At 29.2% G+C, this 15,291-nt stretch overlaps 5 protein-coding genes across 5 annotated transcripts; 3 read left to right on the forward strand and 2 right to left on the reverse strand.

The window, feature by feature from the left end:
• Nucleotides 1-19: 19 nt before the first annotated feature.
• On the forward strand, nt 20-2,092 carry PNEG_03303 (hypothetical protein; the record flags this gene model as incomplete). The annotated part of the gene is made up of 4 exons (XM_007877187.1): nt 20-457; nt 505-780; nt 825-2,014; nt 2,060-2,092. Exons 1-4 carry the CDS (start codon nt 265-267, stop codon nt 2,090-2,092), a joined length of 1,692 nt encoding a protein of 563 aa, XP_007875378.1. The 5' UTR covers nt 20-264.
• A 198-nt stretch (nt 2,093-2,290) lies between these two features.
• Nucleotides 2,291-4,333, reverse strand: PNEG_03304 (hypothetical protein). The gene is made up of 5 exons (XM_007877189.1): nt 3,971-4,333; nt 3,807-3,922; nt 3,205-3,758; nt 3,058-3,160; nt 2,291-3,011 (listed from the first exon to the last, which is right to left on the reverse strand). The coding sequence occupies exons 1-5, from the start codon at nt 4,096-4,098 to the stop codon at nt 2,356-2,358; spliced, it is 1,557 nt and encodes a 518-aa protein (XP_007875380.1). The 5' UTR covers nt 4,099-4,333; the 3' UTR covers nt 2,291-2,355.
• A 696-nt stretch (nt 4,334-5,029) lies between these two features.
• PNEG_03305 (histone H2B) lies at nt 5,030-5,592 on the forward strand (the record flags this gene model as incomplete). The annotated part of the gene is made up of 4 exons (XM_007877190.1): nt 5,030-5,210; nt 5,258-5,329; nt 5,371-5,526; nt 5,570-5,592. The coding sequence occupies exons 1-4, from the start codon at nt 5,060-5,062 to the stop codon at nt 5,590-5,592; spliced, it is 402 nt and encodes a 133-aa protein (XP_007875381.1). The 5' UTR covers nt 5,030-5,059.
• A 178-nt stretch (nt 5,593-5,770) lies between these two features.
• PNEG_03306 (hypothetical protein) lies at nt 5,771-12,584 on the reverse strand (the record flags this gene model as incomplete). The annotated part of the gene is made up of 23 exons (XM_007877191.1): nt 5,771-6,565; nt 6,613-6,894; nt 6,940-7,490; nt 7,533-7,835; nt 7,879-7,972; nt 8,014-8,102; nt 8,145-8,207; nt 8,251-8,318; nt 8,361-8,767; nt 8,814-8,887; nt 8,937-9,009; nt 9,053-9,203; nt 9,249-9,435; nt 9,478-9,588; nt 9,634-9,859; nt 9,902-10,004; nt 10,053-10,402; nt 10,444-10,803; nt 10,851-11,080; nt 11,124-11,253; nt 11,306-11,695; nt 11,741-12,016; nt 12,060-12,584. The coding sequence occupies 23 exons, from the start codon at nt 12,582-12,584 to the stop codon at nt 5,771-5,773; spliced, it is 5,838 nt and encodes a 1,945-aa protein (XP_007875382.1).
• Nucleotides 12,585-12,710: 126 nt separating this feature from the next.
• Nucleotides 12,711-15,070, forward strand: PNEG_03307 (hypothetical protein; the record flags this gene model as incomplete). Its single annotated transcript, XM_007877192.1, has 12 exons — nt 12,711-12,746; nt 12,803-12,926; nt 12,975-13,178; nt 13,227-13,287; nt 13,333-13,510; nt 13,556-13,674; nt 13,716-14,008; nt 14,050-14,254; nt 14,295-14,564; nt 14,607-14,765; nt 14,813-14,935; nt 14,978-15,070. The coding sequence occupies exons 2-12, from the start codon at nt 12,823-12,825 to the stop codon at nt 15,068-15,070; spliced, it is 1,809 nt and encodes a 602-aa protein (XP_007875383.1). The 5' UTR covers nt 12,711-12,746; nt 12,803-12,822.
• Between the last annotated feature and the right edge of the window lie 221 nt (nt 15,071-15,291).

The raw sequence follows: 15,291 nt of genomic DNA on the forward strand, positions 1-15,291 counted from the left end.
CCTTTTGGAAACTTAAGAATAATTTATAAAATAATATAAAGAATAAGAGAAAAAAACAAGACAAATAATCAGACCTGAAAAGAAGATTTTCATAATAGGGACTTATTAGAGTAGTTTTTTTTTAGAAATTTAAAAAACTAATGAAATTAGATCTAAATTTAGAACCTTTTGAAAGTTTTTTAGAAATAGAAAAGATCTAAAGTTAAATAATAAGAAGTATATACTTGAAATTTTATACGTGTTGAACACGAATAAGAAACTAGTATGATGTCGGTTACACCAACATTAGAACATGATAAATCATCATTAAAACATCTATCATCGAAAATACAGCGAAATTATCAAATAAGAACATCATTTGATTTATCGAACTTTAATTCGCCTCTTTCTGGCCGCAATAACCGTCCAACCTCAGAAGTTTTTCTTCGAACTCCGCAGAAGACACAAATGCCAGAAGGTAGAATATTTTTTTTTTTATTTTTTTAAATTTTCATAATTATATAGTTGCAGCTTTTGATAAATGGCTTGAGGATTTACAAAGCTATGAAAATACTCTAGAAGAGATGGCATCCGCATCATTAGATCAAAACTTTAAAGAAGAATTAAGAGCAATAGAACAATGGTTCCGCGTTCTTTCAGAAGCAGAACGTACAGCAGCGCTGTATGCCCTTTTGCATCAAACTACTCAAGTACAGGTCCGTTTTTTTATTACTATTCTACAACAAATGGCTCATAGCGATCCAATGAATGCCTTTTTGTCTCCAACGAATCTTGATAAAGGTATATATTAATAACAAATACGAAGCATGTTTTAACCACATAAGACTCAATGCAAAATAATTTGTCAGGAACGATGAGTCAAATTAATCATGATAGAAAGAATGGTACCATTATGAAGCTTCTTTCTCCGTCCATCAATCATTCATCCTCGCAAATTCAAAATGGATCTTATTTAGATGCAAAAGCAGTTAACACAATGTTTCCAAATACATCGTCGGCTTTGGCTAATCAAAAAACAAGATTAAACACTAATTGTAATACTAGCGTTTTCACTGATACACATAATCAGGATACAATCCCAATACGCAACAATAATAGCCCAATAATGTTAAAACACGACGTTTGTCCATCTCCTTTATGGTCTCAACCTTTAAATAAGATTTCTGAAAATACTCCATTAGGATTTAATCGCCCCAAATCAGCGGATATTGAGAAAAATCAGGACACACAGCAGTTGAATTCACTAGCTACTCATAATCCATCATCTAATCCTGATTATGGAGAATTTTCTCCTTTCAGTCCTGGAGGAAATTGGGCATCTATGGTTAACACACCTTTAGTTCCAATGTTTTCTCAAACGCCTTCACAAAGTAATGATCTTAAAGCTGCGACTTCTAAATTATCATCTTTATCATTGAGCATGCAGAATAATGATCCTATTATTCTTGATACAGATGTAAAGAAGTACCATAGAGGAAAAAGTACCTTATTATCATCTACAGCTGATAAGAATGGTTTTAATCAGCATCCAACTAATGTCTTGATGTATACGGAACATGGACATTTAATGCAAATGTCATCACAACGTAGTATTTCTTCTCCTTTATTATCACGAAAAATATCACCAAAATCTGAATCATCTATTCCTCCCGGATTTTCAGAACAATCTGGATGGCACATGCCCGTATCTTCTCATTCTAATGGATATCTTGCACCCTTTGATGCGTCATCGCCATTATTGGCGACGGAAGAATATATATCAGATAATTCAGACGCAATCATAACAAATAGGAAAGGAAGACGACTTACCTCTAAACCTCCAGAAAACCCTGTTAACGATTTATTATTAAATGATATCCCTGCTTGGTTAAGAGGCTTAAGACTCCATAAATACTCTGATAATCTAGGAGATATGAATTGGAAAGAACTTATTGAAATGACAGATGAGCAACTAGAAATGAAAGGAGTTGCAGCTCTTGGTGCACGACGCAAGCTCCTTAAAAGTTTTGATCAAGTAAATAAAACTTTTATTATTTAATTACTAATCTTTTGTATGTAGATAAAAGAAGCACGAAATTTAGGTAAATTTTAATTTCCCTTACTTTACAAAATTGTATTATTGATGTTTTATTATTATTGTATACCATTCCATGCTTAATATTTAAAAATAACTAAAAGCCATAATATAAAATAAAGTGTTATTTTAATCGTCATTTTAAATACTTTAACAATTTATTAAAATACATCCACAAAATGCAATTTAAGTTTATACATCAACATAAATGTCCCAATAATACATTATTAATATAACAATCCCAAAATGTAATATCCTCAATAAAATTCTCATACATAAATCTATCTTATCTTCGTAAAAGGATCTAACAATGAATCACGATCTGAATCATTTTTGTTTTTGGAAAAAACATTCCAGAATCGCAAAGTTTCATCACCCGCACCTGTAACTATAGTTTGACCATCAGGCGACATTGCTAAATATAAAACTCGATATGTATGTCCAGTCAAAGCAGCGACTTGAGACATAGATGGATATTTCCACACTATTACTTGATTTTCCGAATATCCATGAGTAGAAACAATCTCATTAGAATTTTTAGACCAAGCAAGATTGCATACTTGAGATCCCGTATCTATTTCCGAAATTTGCTGTCCATTAAGGGTATTCCAGAATTTTATAGTTCTATCAGCAGTGCCACCGCCACTAGCAAGAATACCATGCTGATGAGGATTCCATGCAATAGCTTTAACAGCAGCAGTATGCTCTGAAAATTTATATAAAGGTGTTTCATTCAAACGATCCCACACAATCAACTTATTATCATTCCCACCAGAAGCAAGTTGTCCATCCTCACAATTCCACTTCAGCCCACATACTTCTTGTTTATGTGCACTGAGTTGCTTAATATGATGCTCAGGAACCCTTACATCCCGATGAAAAATTTGATGATCTCTTCCTCCTGAAGTAAGAATATGCTCATTCCAAGCAAGCGATCCTAAATTTCATTACAAAAATATACACAAAAAAACCAATAAATATACCGACTCTGGAAGTATGACCCAGCATTGTTCTTGTGCGTTTGCATTGCTCAGCATCCCATATGTGCACTAATCCCTTATTAGTTCCAAGAGCAACATGAGAACCCTAAAAACATAAGAATATTTATTTTTTTTTTTAAAAAAGATTACTCTTTGAATCCAACAAACACTAGTAACAGAATCATTTGGTCCCAGATCACATAACTTTGTAACCTTTCCAGAATGAGCACTCCACAAGTAAACACATGTCCCAAGTCCCACGCCTAAAATATTATTACAGCCCCAATCGACTAAATTTAAATAAAAATCATCATGTAATTCAGGTGCATCTAAAACTTTAAATGGAACTTTCGGAATAGCACGAGGCTGCTTCCTGGGAGAAAGAAGCAATCTTTGAGAATCAAACCGAACAGGAGATAATGAATATATTTCACGAGTTGGATCATCAATACAATTTCTTCCTCCACTACCTGAAGTCCGAGTTCCACTTGTAGGCGTCCTATTTTGTGGAGATATATATGAAAACAAATTCCTTGGTGGCGTAGAAGGTGTCACAGGTCGATTGATTGGAGTTTTCTGAGGAGGTGGAGTTCGAGAACCTACAAATAAATCGGATGATGGTAAATTAGAAAACGAATTTAAAATAGTTGATCCAAAAAGTTCAAAACGAAGAAGATGTAAAAATATCTTATTAGATTCCTCCACTAATCAAATATAAGTATTTTCTACCACTTTTATATCATAAAACCAACGTCTCTGAGCATCCACTTCATTTCCTGTTTTACGTTTAGCTTTCGATATTTCTGAACTATTATCTGCTAAATTAAAGCTTGCTTGTAAATCAATCCCATCTCTACTAGGAATAAAGCTAAATCATATAAATTTCTTTCTTTTTTTTTAAAAAATCTTTACTTACCGATCTCCATATCCAACTTTTATTCGACGCCGACTTGGTGACCCTCTTAAACCCTCCTGTCCATCTTCATTTAACCGATTTCCTTGAGATGCACTTCTAAGACGTTTATCAAACTCCACCTCAAACATATATTTATATATTTTAAAATCCCCTAAAAAAGAGACCAACTACAATACAAATTTCTTAACAAGTACACTGACAAATCCCTCTATTATTACTTGTTTCCTACCTATTTCTTACTTATTTTTTTGCTTATTTCTTACTTATTCTTTACTTATTTCCTCTTATTTTCCTATAACTCTTTCTCTTCTATCTTTACAACTCATATAAATGCTTCAACCATTAAGCTTACCCTTTGCATGAGATATGCTTTTTTTTTTTTGATTAAAATGACCGAAACGTCTGAATCCATAAATATCGACAAAGAAAATAAATAAGAATGAGAATCAAAGATTAAAAAGATATAAGCAAACAAGAAGGATTAATAACATTTATTAAGAAAATTATTAAATTATAAAGTTAATTTTTTTTAAAAAAAAAATCAAATATATTTATGTTGTCAAAAGTATCCAAAAAAAAAATAAAAAAAGACATTTTTTCAATAGAAAAAACCCTTATAAATAGGTATTTCAACTTAAAATATACAAGATTCAAATGAAGATATAAAATACTATAAATGTATACTAAATTTAAAAAAATATAGGATAAAACCCTAGAACAACATATGTCAAAGATCTACAACCTAAATAAAAGCCCTAATAAAATATAGGTCTTAATCCTTTAAAGGGCAGGGGGTTAACCCCTATATCATCTTGGAGGCAACCCTAAAATAACGCTAACCCAAAGAAAAAGCCTAACTAAATGTAGGTCTAAACCCTCACAAACCAGTATACACACTAACGAAACAAGGTATATACCCTAACCTACACAAACACTATACAGGTCATAAACCCCAACATAACTTAGGGTATGTAATTAAGAAAGGAATGTTAGGGTTTAAAAAAAGATAAAAGGAGAGACGCGTAGATCAAAAAACAGATAAAAAGAAAAATCTTAAGATTCGAATCAAAGAAAAGTTAAACAAGAAATATGGCACCCAAAGTTGCAGAGAAGAAGCTAGCATCTAAAATGCCAGCGGGAAAATCACCTTTAGATAGGAAGGATGTAGGAAAAAGATCATCAGACAAGAAAAAAAAAATGAGATCACGTAAAGAAACATATTCATCATATATTTACAAGGGTGAGTTGGATATTTGGTAATATTTCGAAAGAATTTACGCGTTTTAGTGCTTAAGCAAGTTCATCCAGACACGGGTATATCTAATAGAGCAATGTCTATTCTTAATAGCTTTGTAAATGGTAATGTTAAAGGTGTTTTGATAGTATTTTTGATTTTTTAGATATTTTTGAACGTATCGCTTCTGAGGCTTCAAAACTTGCTTCTTATAATAAAAAATCGACTATTTCTTCACGCGAAATTCAAACATCTGTTCGTTTGATACTTCCAGGTGAACTTGCGAAACATGCAGTGTCTGAAGGGACAAAGGCTGTAACAAGTAATTGGATACGTTTTTGTTTTTATATATTAAGCCTTATTAGAATATTCGTCATCTAGCAAGTAAAAATAGGAATATTAGTTTGCAGCTTATGTTGCAATTCTTGTGTTTTGACTGTAATTGTTTATTTAGCTTTTGTTAAGAATTACATATATTGCAATTGAGTACGTATTATAAGCTTTAATAATATGTCCATTATTTTATGTAATATGTATGATGCCAAAGAATTAGAATACAAAGATATTTATTCAAGATATATGGGGATACCATATATCACAGGAGCAGCTCCATTCAAATATTTTAATACACATTGATCACGAGAAAAAGCAATTGCATCGACAAGAGAATTTCCTATTTTTGGAGCAGTTTGATCTTGATTCTTTAAATCATTAGAAATCAATCCCCAGTGTTTTAAAACACTAGTACTAAATCGATCAATATCTTTATCAGTTACATCCCATAAATTTGCAACTAGTGCAGGACATCCTGCCAAAAGGTAGCTAATAGCCATTCCTATAGGCTCGAAATCTCCCATATCTTTAAGTAACCCACTACTGCATCCCATCAAAAAAGAAACAGCACATCTAGGCAGCCTTTTAACTGTATTTTTTCTAATATATTGTTCGCCTCCTCCATGTCCAAAATATAAGAAAATTTCAAAAGAAGTTAAAAATGACTGTAGTTCCGATTCATCAGGCTCTCTTCCTACAATTCCTTCCCAACCTTCAAGATTTTTAAGTAAAATTTCAAAGTTATTTTGCGTATTAATCAAGTCACAAGAAGGATTAAGGATATAGCATCCATTATTCCGATTAACTTTTTGATATGCATCAAATTTAGCCGAATTTAATCTATCGTAAATGCAATATAAAGAAGGGACTCGTGATATAGAAAGTTTCCGAAGACAAGGTAAAGATTCCCAGGGAAAAGACTGAATTGATTTATCTAAAACCAAAATCAAATGTTGCTGTTCTTTCTCTAATAAAACTGCAGATTCCTTATTATAATTACTAATGGCTTCTTGAAAATCAACAACCATCTAATAAAAATTATTAAATAATTTAAAATTATATGTATTTTTAAAACCTGATCAATATCAATTTCATCATAAGCAACAGTTTCACCATGAAACTGAAAAATATCTAATATAAAATATATAAGATCCTCCAAATATTCATCAATCTTTGAATCATTAAGATCCAACTTCACAAATAATTCAAGAAGTCTTGATTCTATCTCAAAAGTAACTACATTTTTATTCTTTCGAAAAATCTTCCGAGAAAACACATGTTTTGCAATAATTTTATTTACAGAAATCTTAAATCTCACAAAACTTCCTTGATTAATATTTGATTGAAAAAATATGCCCTATAAATTAAAATTATAAATTAAACTAATGCTAATACAAAATACCTTGAATCCTCCAAGCCAACAATGCTCAACATTTATAAGTAATTGCTTTAATTTTGCATCAAGCTCTTGTCGTTCCTTCCACCACACAACTTTATGAGCACTAGTACTAATATTTTTTGCTATTTGAGCAGTTTCATTACTTCGAAAAATAATTTCATTTAATTCATTAAAAACATTATCATATGTTAATGTATCTTGATCAGCATCTCTGGAATTACTACGATTAAGAGGTAAACGTAAGACTAACGGACTCAATTGTCTCTGTAATCTAGTAATATATAAGTCATTTTTAGATTCTCCTACTCCTATAGTAAGAATTGTCCACGAATGAGGAATTTTATCTATAAATTCGTGCTGGAATTGTGATATATCACAAAAAAATAATTCAGAAAATAATTCAGATGAAATAATTTTATGGTCCAAACTAATATTATCCTGAAATTCTTCTAAAATTAAAGGCCATTGAACATCCTGATTTTCATTATTTTCTAACTTAGTATTTTTCCGAAGAAATGCGCGTTCTCTTTGAAAAGAAATCATTTTAGAAATTTCTAAAAATATTAAAAATATTATTAAATAGAAAAAAATATTACCAAGAAAATATGATGGAACAATAGACCTTATTTGATTATTATCACCCGGGATATAAAGAGCAGATTGTAAAATCGTTGCTGATGCCATCATTTGTGCCAATTGTCTAACTAATGTACTTTGTCCATAATTTAAAGCTTCGTTAAAAATTTCAATAATATTCTTTTTAGTTTCTTCTAAAAGACTTAGAATTCTTCCCCTTGAGCCATTTAAACCCGGTTTTGATACATCTAATCTTGTCTTAGTTTTATTTGTAACAGATTTATCAGAAGCTCGATGCATGTATATATTTGGTACAGAAATCACTAAAAAATATTTAATAAGAAAACTATTTAAGTTTTTATAGACCAGAATCTTGAAGAACACCATAAATAGGATCATTTTGAAGAAGAACTTCTGCCTCTAAAAAACAAACTTTTGATTGATAAAGCCTATGTATAATCTTTTTAAAAGTTAGATAGATAAATAAATAAAAAACATTACTAAATCATCCATATCACATTCTATAAGAACAGATTCTTTCAAAAATTTCTTTCCATCTATAATTTTCCCCTGTAATGCAAAATTATATCCTTTATTGAATAAGAATAAATTTTAATCTATTAAAAATATACCCTTAGAAGTCATTATTTTCCCTTTAAGACGTGACAATACTATGCATTCACATTGCGTAGAGACTAACTCAGATTTCAGAAAAAATACAAATAATTAGTAACTTACGTTTATTAAATGACGGTTTTTTGCTATCTATTAAATTCGATGGTGATGATAATGTCATTGTTTCAATTCTTAAAAAGATAAGACTAAAAACATTTAAATTTGATTAATACCCTGTAACAACATTTTCCATTGCAATTTCATCCAATTTTATTATGAATTCTGGACTCATAAGCTCTTTTAATAGTTTTTCAGCTAAAAGATATGACTCAAGTTCTAAACACCAAAGCTTTTGCCGGCTCTGAAGATTTGCTTGTGCAAATAAAAGTGATACGGACTCTTTAATATTTTCAATTTGAGAAAAAAAATATTTTGCTTTATCAAAATTCTCTTGCCCCTTTTCAAACTTTCCAGTTTTTACATATAAATTGCCTAACATTACCAAAACCGTTGCAGTTGCTAAATATGAATTAATATTTTCAGCAACCTCTAAAGCTTGAGAATAGAAATATTCAGAATCAAGCGCAGATCCTTGAATTTCATAAAGTTTTGCTAACAACAATAAACAAGAAATAAAATTCTTATAGTAATGTCAACAAGAATCTCGTAATATAATAAAACATTACATTCAATATTTTCCAATGAGATCTTCCAAGTTCAAAAAAAGCCGGTTTTTTACAATTATCGTTACAAGTTGAAACTATATTCTCCTTATTTAACAAAGATATATCTTTATTAAAATGCTTAACAGCGTTTTTTTATAATACGCTTATAAAGACGATAAGAATTTTCTACGTAATGAAAAGCATCAAAAATTGCCCCCTAAAAACAAATAAATAATAGAAAATTGTATAAAACTATATACTTTTTCCAACATAATCAAAGCATAAACAAAAGAACCACTTGCTACTAAACTATACCACTCAATTCTCTGATCTAAAGGTACTTGTATTCCTGTATTCCATATTTGAAAATTTCCATTTACTATTTTAGCAACTTTTATAAAAGAATTCCAACTATAACAATAAATATATATATATATATATATTCCTTTAAAATACCTTGATGAAGCACAACCAACAGTAGACAAATATTCAATATAAGCGATTTCAAATTCAACTAAACTTTTGATATCAAGACTCATTTTTTGATTATAATTTTGAGCAGTAGCAAATATCATTCCTGCTTTACCAGTATAACCAAGATAAAGATATTGTAAACCTAACATAGCATATATTCTAGTCAATTCTAAATATATTTAGGAACGAAAATAATAAAACTAAAACAAACCTCCTGGACCCCTCAATTCAGGAGATAATAGACAAAGTCTTAATCTCAATTTCAAAACAGCCAATCTATTTAATGGAAGCCCTTTAACAAGAAAAAAATCGGTCAACATTTCTAAATACATTATTCAAAAAATATTTTCATTTTTTTTAAATATACCAAAGTGACAAAGAAGATTAAGCGGATTGTCTATACATATTCCTAATGTTTTTTGAGTTTTTGAATGCTCAATATCATCAAATAGCATTTTCCAAATTTTGAATGCAGCTTTCATATCATCCTGCCATTGTTTTTGATTCAAAAACAACTTTAAAGCCAAAAAGGATCGAGAGAGTGCTATATAATTATATCTAAAAGATTCAAAGCTAATATCTTCCAAAAGGTTCTAAAAAAGTTACATAAATTAAATTTAAATAAAACATTATACATTATCCATCAAATCAGAAATGCCCTTCCTAAAAAGTTCTTCGAAAGCATCATTCATCTCACTTGTAATATTTTCCAAACATTGATATATTTGCAATAGTACTCTAACTCAAATTATCACAAAAATAAATACAAAAAAAAACATAAAATACCTCGTTCTACGAACAGGGAAATTTTCATTGTAAATATCCATAAGATTATTTTGAAGAATATATAGCTGTTTAGAAATATCATATTTATATTGAAGCCCAAGAACAACTTGAAGCTGCCATTCTAAAAGCGGACCTCTTTCATAAATATTTAGATACTTCAATAAGCATCTTTCAGACCAACATTCGCCTACTATTGCATTCTGAACAATAGAAGTTATAATTCTTGCTACATGCCGATGTTCTTTAAAAACGTCGGATAACATTGCAGAATTACATTCAGAAGCTATTTGTGAAATAATGCCACTTTTAAAAAGGATATCCATAGCTTTAAAACAATAATTTATAGAATTCTAATTTTATTAATGAAACTTTCTTTTTTTAGCTCTACTACCTCATAATCTTTAATTAATGAATAACATTTTATTAACAACTCATAACGACCAATATAGTGATCCATATCTAAATTAGAAAAATTAATACTTTCAAGAGCCAAAATGCTACGCTGAATAGGATCAATAGCATTATCCCCATTTTGATGTAATGTTATTCCAAAATTCCAAAAAACATTTGATATAGATATTATAGCCGAAATATCATTTACTGACTTTGCAAACTCCAAAGAAATACCTAAAAGATGAATTAAGTGATCAACCTTATCAGGAGGAGAGCATGTCAGGTCTGTTTTAACAAAAGATATAATACTAGTTAAAATATTAAAGCCTAAAACTTTAAAACACTCCTTTTCTCCTATCTATATAAATTATATATATGTATATATAAACATATAAAGGATCTTACATTATTAACATTATATTTACGAACAAATTCCAGCATTATTTCAAGGCAAGAACGGCAAAACTGAGAATGTGAAGTAGAATTATCTATTATTGAAATACAAGAACGACGTAACCTGTCTAAACTTTTAACTAATTTAATTAATTCTCCTTCAGAAGCATTTTGAATATCTTCATCCATAGATAAAAGTTTACTTAAATTCTCTTTTGCAGTTTTTAAATAACTGCCATTTTCTGCAGCTGAATTAATCAAAATCAATTATTTTTAAAAACATACCAATTGAAAATAATCCGGAAAGTTCAAAAAATGCATTATGAAAACTCAATGAAATAGAAATAATATCGTTTTGGCCAAACTTATTAATTAATAACATGTTCCAATTTAAAACATCACTATAGTTTCTTATCTATAAAATTCATTAGAAACTAAATATAAAGTAAAAAGAAAAAAACGCATACTTGTTCAGCATAAAAAGACATATAAAAAATAAGATTAATAAAAGCTGTTCTCGAAAGTATACCACTACAAGTAAAATTTAAAAAATCTTCTACCGCTTCCTTGCAAAAGGAATAAGAGACAAGGGAATCATTTATCTTGGATAAGTGTATAATAACCCTTAATATTCCATCCATAATATTATCATTATTACTTATATTTTCCTCATCTAAACATTCAATGGTACAAAGCTGAAACTGAAAAGAAATATATGAAAAATGAGATGAACATAATTTTAAAACGACACGATATAAAAGATTAGCCTGATTTTTTCCTAATTTTGGATTTAATTGATTTAATCTTCTAAAAAATGCCATTGGACCAAAACATGATTTGAAAGAATTTAATAGCGACTTAAAAAATATAAATTCAAAGGAAATAAGAAAAAAAATAAATACCTCATCAAGAGTCATATCTTGATGCCGTGAAGCAAATCTTAAAGCCATCAACTGAAATCCAACAATAAAATTCACCACATCTTCTTCCAAAGAATCAACAGGAGATTCAATATTTATAAGCCATGCAACTATTTCATGTATAGCTTTATTTGTTTCATTTATTTTTAATTTATTTTGCTTAGAAGACTTTGCCCAAAAACCTTGCTCTACAATAAGCCTTATATAACATTCTAAATCATTACGCAAAGAAATAAGCTCTTCAAATGCCATTGAAATCTATAAAAATAAATATAAATTATACCAATTATAATCTATATACCATTTCCAAATCAATAAGTCTATTAATTATATTAGCATGCGCTTTACAAACCCCTAGCTGTTTTATATTAAGTTTGCTAGAGTTTTCTCTAATAATTTTAAAAGATAATAATAAACAATTGACAATCTGTTTTGCTAACCCAATATAATTCGAGCCATTACTATAATGTATATTCTTTTTACTTTCTAATCCTCTAAAATCTTTTCTACAATCAACCGACTTTTTAACTATTTGGGACAACACTTTTAAACATTCATTAAACACTTTTATAGCAAATTCAGGCCTATCGACTATATCATTTTTTAAAGTAAACACCTTATTTTCTTTCTTAACTTTAGAAAAATTCCTATCAGATTTTCCAGAACTCATCAAACCACCCCTGCTATTCTCTGATATTGGCCTTAAAACCGAGTCTTCCGTCAGTATTTTTGTAATTTCTTGTAATGTTGCCGGTGAACATGTTTCTAAAGATGAAAACTTATATAAAAGAGTATCCAATGATTTCTTCAACACAAAAAATGACATAGAACCCTTCTTCTTCCTGTTAATCCTCTCTTCACTCAGTAATATAAAAATAATAAATTATTTAGACTCTTATTTTTCAGTCTAAAGGCTGCTCGAAAATCAGTAGTCAAATACAATCATAAACTATAAAAATATTATTAAAATTTAAAATCATAAACATAGGTAAATAATATATTTAGAATTATTAAAAAGACACTAATTTATGAAAACTTATTAAGAATAACTATTTTTATCCAACATGCCATATCATCATGTGGATTATATTTTAGTAGCAGAATTTGATATTGATCAAGGTCCTACAATTTCTCAACAATATCCACATACTATAGGGAGTGACACAAAGTATAAAATAAAAATAAGAGAAAATAGAAAATTTTAATTTTGGTTAAGACTGTTGGCAGAATTGATGCTTCCAGATCAAGCTCATATGAGGTCAGAAGACTGGACAATATTTTTTCTACATAGGGATACTAATACACTAAAAAAAAATCACAATGACCTTCACGAAGTTTTAGAGAATCAGGAAAACAGCGAGCCAAAATTAATGTATGTTTTAAACTTGGTAAATACAAAGCATGACCCGGATGCCAAACGGTATATACTATCTAATTGCTTATTCCTACCTTAAAATGTAAAAACTAGAGGAGCTCTTGTAAAAGCAATGGCAATATGTACTAGGCATTCATTTTTGCATATTTATAAGGTCTATTATAATTCCTTATTTTTAAATATTATTTAACAAAAAAAGCCAATTTTACTTCTTGCTCTTAAAAAATATCTTGAACATCCAAAGAAAACGACATTAGAACATATTTTCAATTCAGTAAACTCTATGGACTTAAAAATGATGCCTAAACTAAATTTTTGGGAACGTATTATTCTTGGGAACAATGACTATAAAACTATTTATCATGAAAAATTTCCAAGTAATTAATTTTTGAATATGAAAAAAATATAACGAAAATTTATAGATACGAACACGAAGGAATCTATTCAAGATTGTCATGAATATGAAACAAGCATAGTTTATCTTGGCGTGCAAATTCCTGTGAAAATACCTTTAGATATTTTGCCAGAAGCTGTCGGTGATGTAAAGACAAACTTTTATCAAAAAAAAACTAATTGCAGCAGTTTTCTCTTATAAATCTATTCCAAGCATTCCCGCAATTACCTACAAAATCATTTCCATTACATGCTCATCTTACTACCATCGGCTCTCATACTCATCCAATTATTGTTTTAATGAATGCTTTGCTTACTCAAAAAAGAATTGTATTTCTAGGGCATGGGCAATCTGCTGGTGATGTTGCAAAATATGTTTTAGCTTCATCTGCTATGGCTAGTGGTTTAGGAGTACTACGAGGATTTTTGGAAAGAACATTTCCTTATACAGATCTTTCAAAAATAGATTACCTACTTACTATGTATCTACTATGTATATTAATTCATGACTAATACTCTTTAGTTCTGGATATATAGCAGGCGTTACAAATCCTACTTTTGAACGACATCCAGAATGGTGGGATATTCTTTGCGATATTGATACAGGAAAAATAAAAATATCATCATGTATATCTCCAGCAAATATACCAAGCTATTTAGGGGATTTTTTCTGTGATTATGCAAATGAATATCAACGAAATGATATGGACACAATATTTATTGATGAAGTATAAAATAACTTTCTTTTTAAAATAATTTACTTTTCAGATGAAAAATATCATATCTTGTAAATATGGAGAATATTCCGTACGATCAAAATGGAGGGATTGGGTATTAAGATTCACTAAAATGGCATCTACGTATGAAACGCTTGTTTATGGTTTTTCTCGATTATCCAATCCAAATGCGAAAAATTTCATTATTCCAGGTACAGGATGGGTTTGGCAAAATGAAGCACAAAAAATGCGCGATTTATATCTAAACATGCCACGATTTGAAGGATGGAGAAACACAACTTCTTACGAATATTATATAGAGGCAAAGAAATAACTCCTCCAATACTTTAACTAACATTTGCAGGATCTTATTGTATTTAATAATATACCTATTGAAAAAAAATTTTGCTTACAACATCAATTGAATCGACTAAAAATTCTACGAAACATATCTTACGAAGATGCAGAAGCCATCTATATAACATTAAATGATAATGTCCGTACTATAGATGAACTAAGTCAAGTAAGAATAATATTATGTAAATTCGTATAAATTAAAAATAATTGAAGTTACTTTGTTATCTTCCACGATTACAGGGGGGTTTAACACCAATCGCTGCTGGATTATTTCATCCAAATCCAAAAGTACAGTTTGCCGTAGCAGAACTTTTAGAGCGGCTTGATTCTCACATAGTAAATCTAATATATTTATACTTCCAAAAGTAATATATTTAGGCTGGTCGACATTTTATTAATGATTTAAATAAATTTCAAAAACTTGCATTTTCAAGAATTCTTTCTAAAAAATCCAAATTACGAAAAAATTAATAAAAAGGGATCAACAATTTTATTATTTTTTATCTCTATACATTTTAAAGAATCACTTTAAAAAAATTATTTAAAAGTTACAAATTATTTTTATAAATAATATCATAAAAAACAAAGATATTAAAAGCAAATATCATCTATAGGATATTAAAATACCCACGATACTAACATTTATTGATTAACATATTTCTTTATCTAAAAATAGATACAATCAGATTATT

This window comes from Pneumocystis murina, assembly GCF_000349005.2.
Source record: "Pneumocystis murina B123 chromosome Unknown supercont1.10, whole genome shotgun sequence".
In the NCBI taxonomy this organism is placed as follows: Eukaryota; Fungi; Ascomycota; class Pneumocystomycetes; order Pneumocystales; family Pneumocystaceae; genus Pneumocystis; species Pneumocystis murina.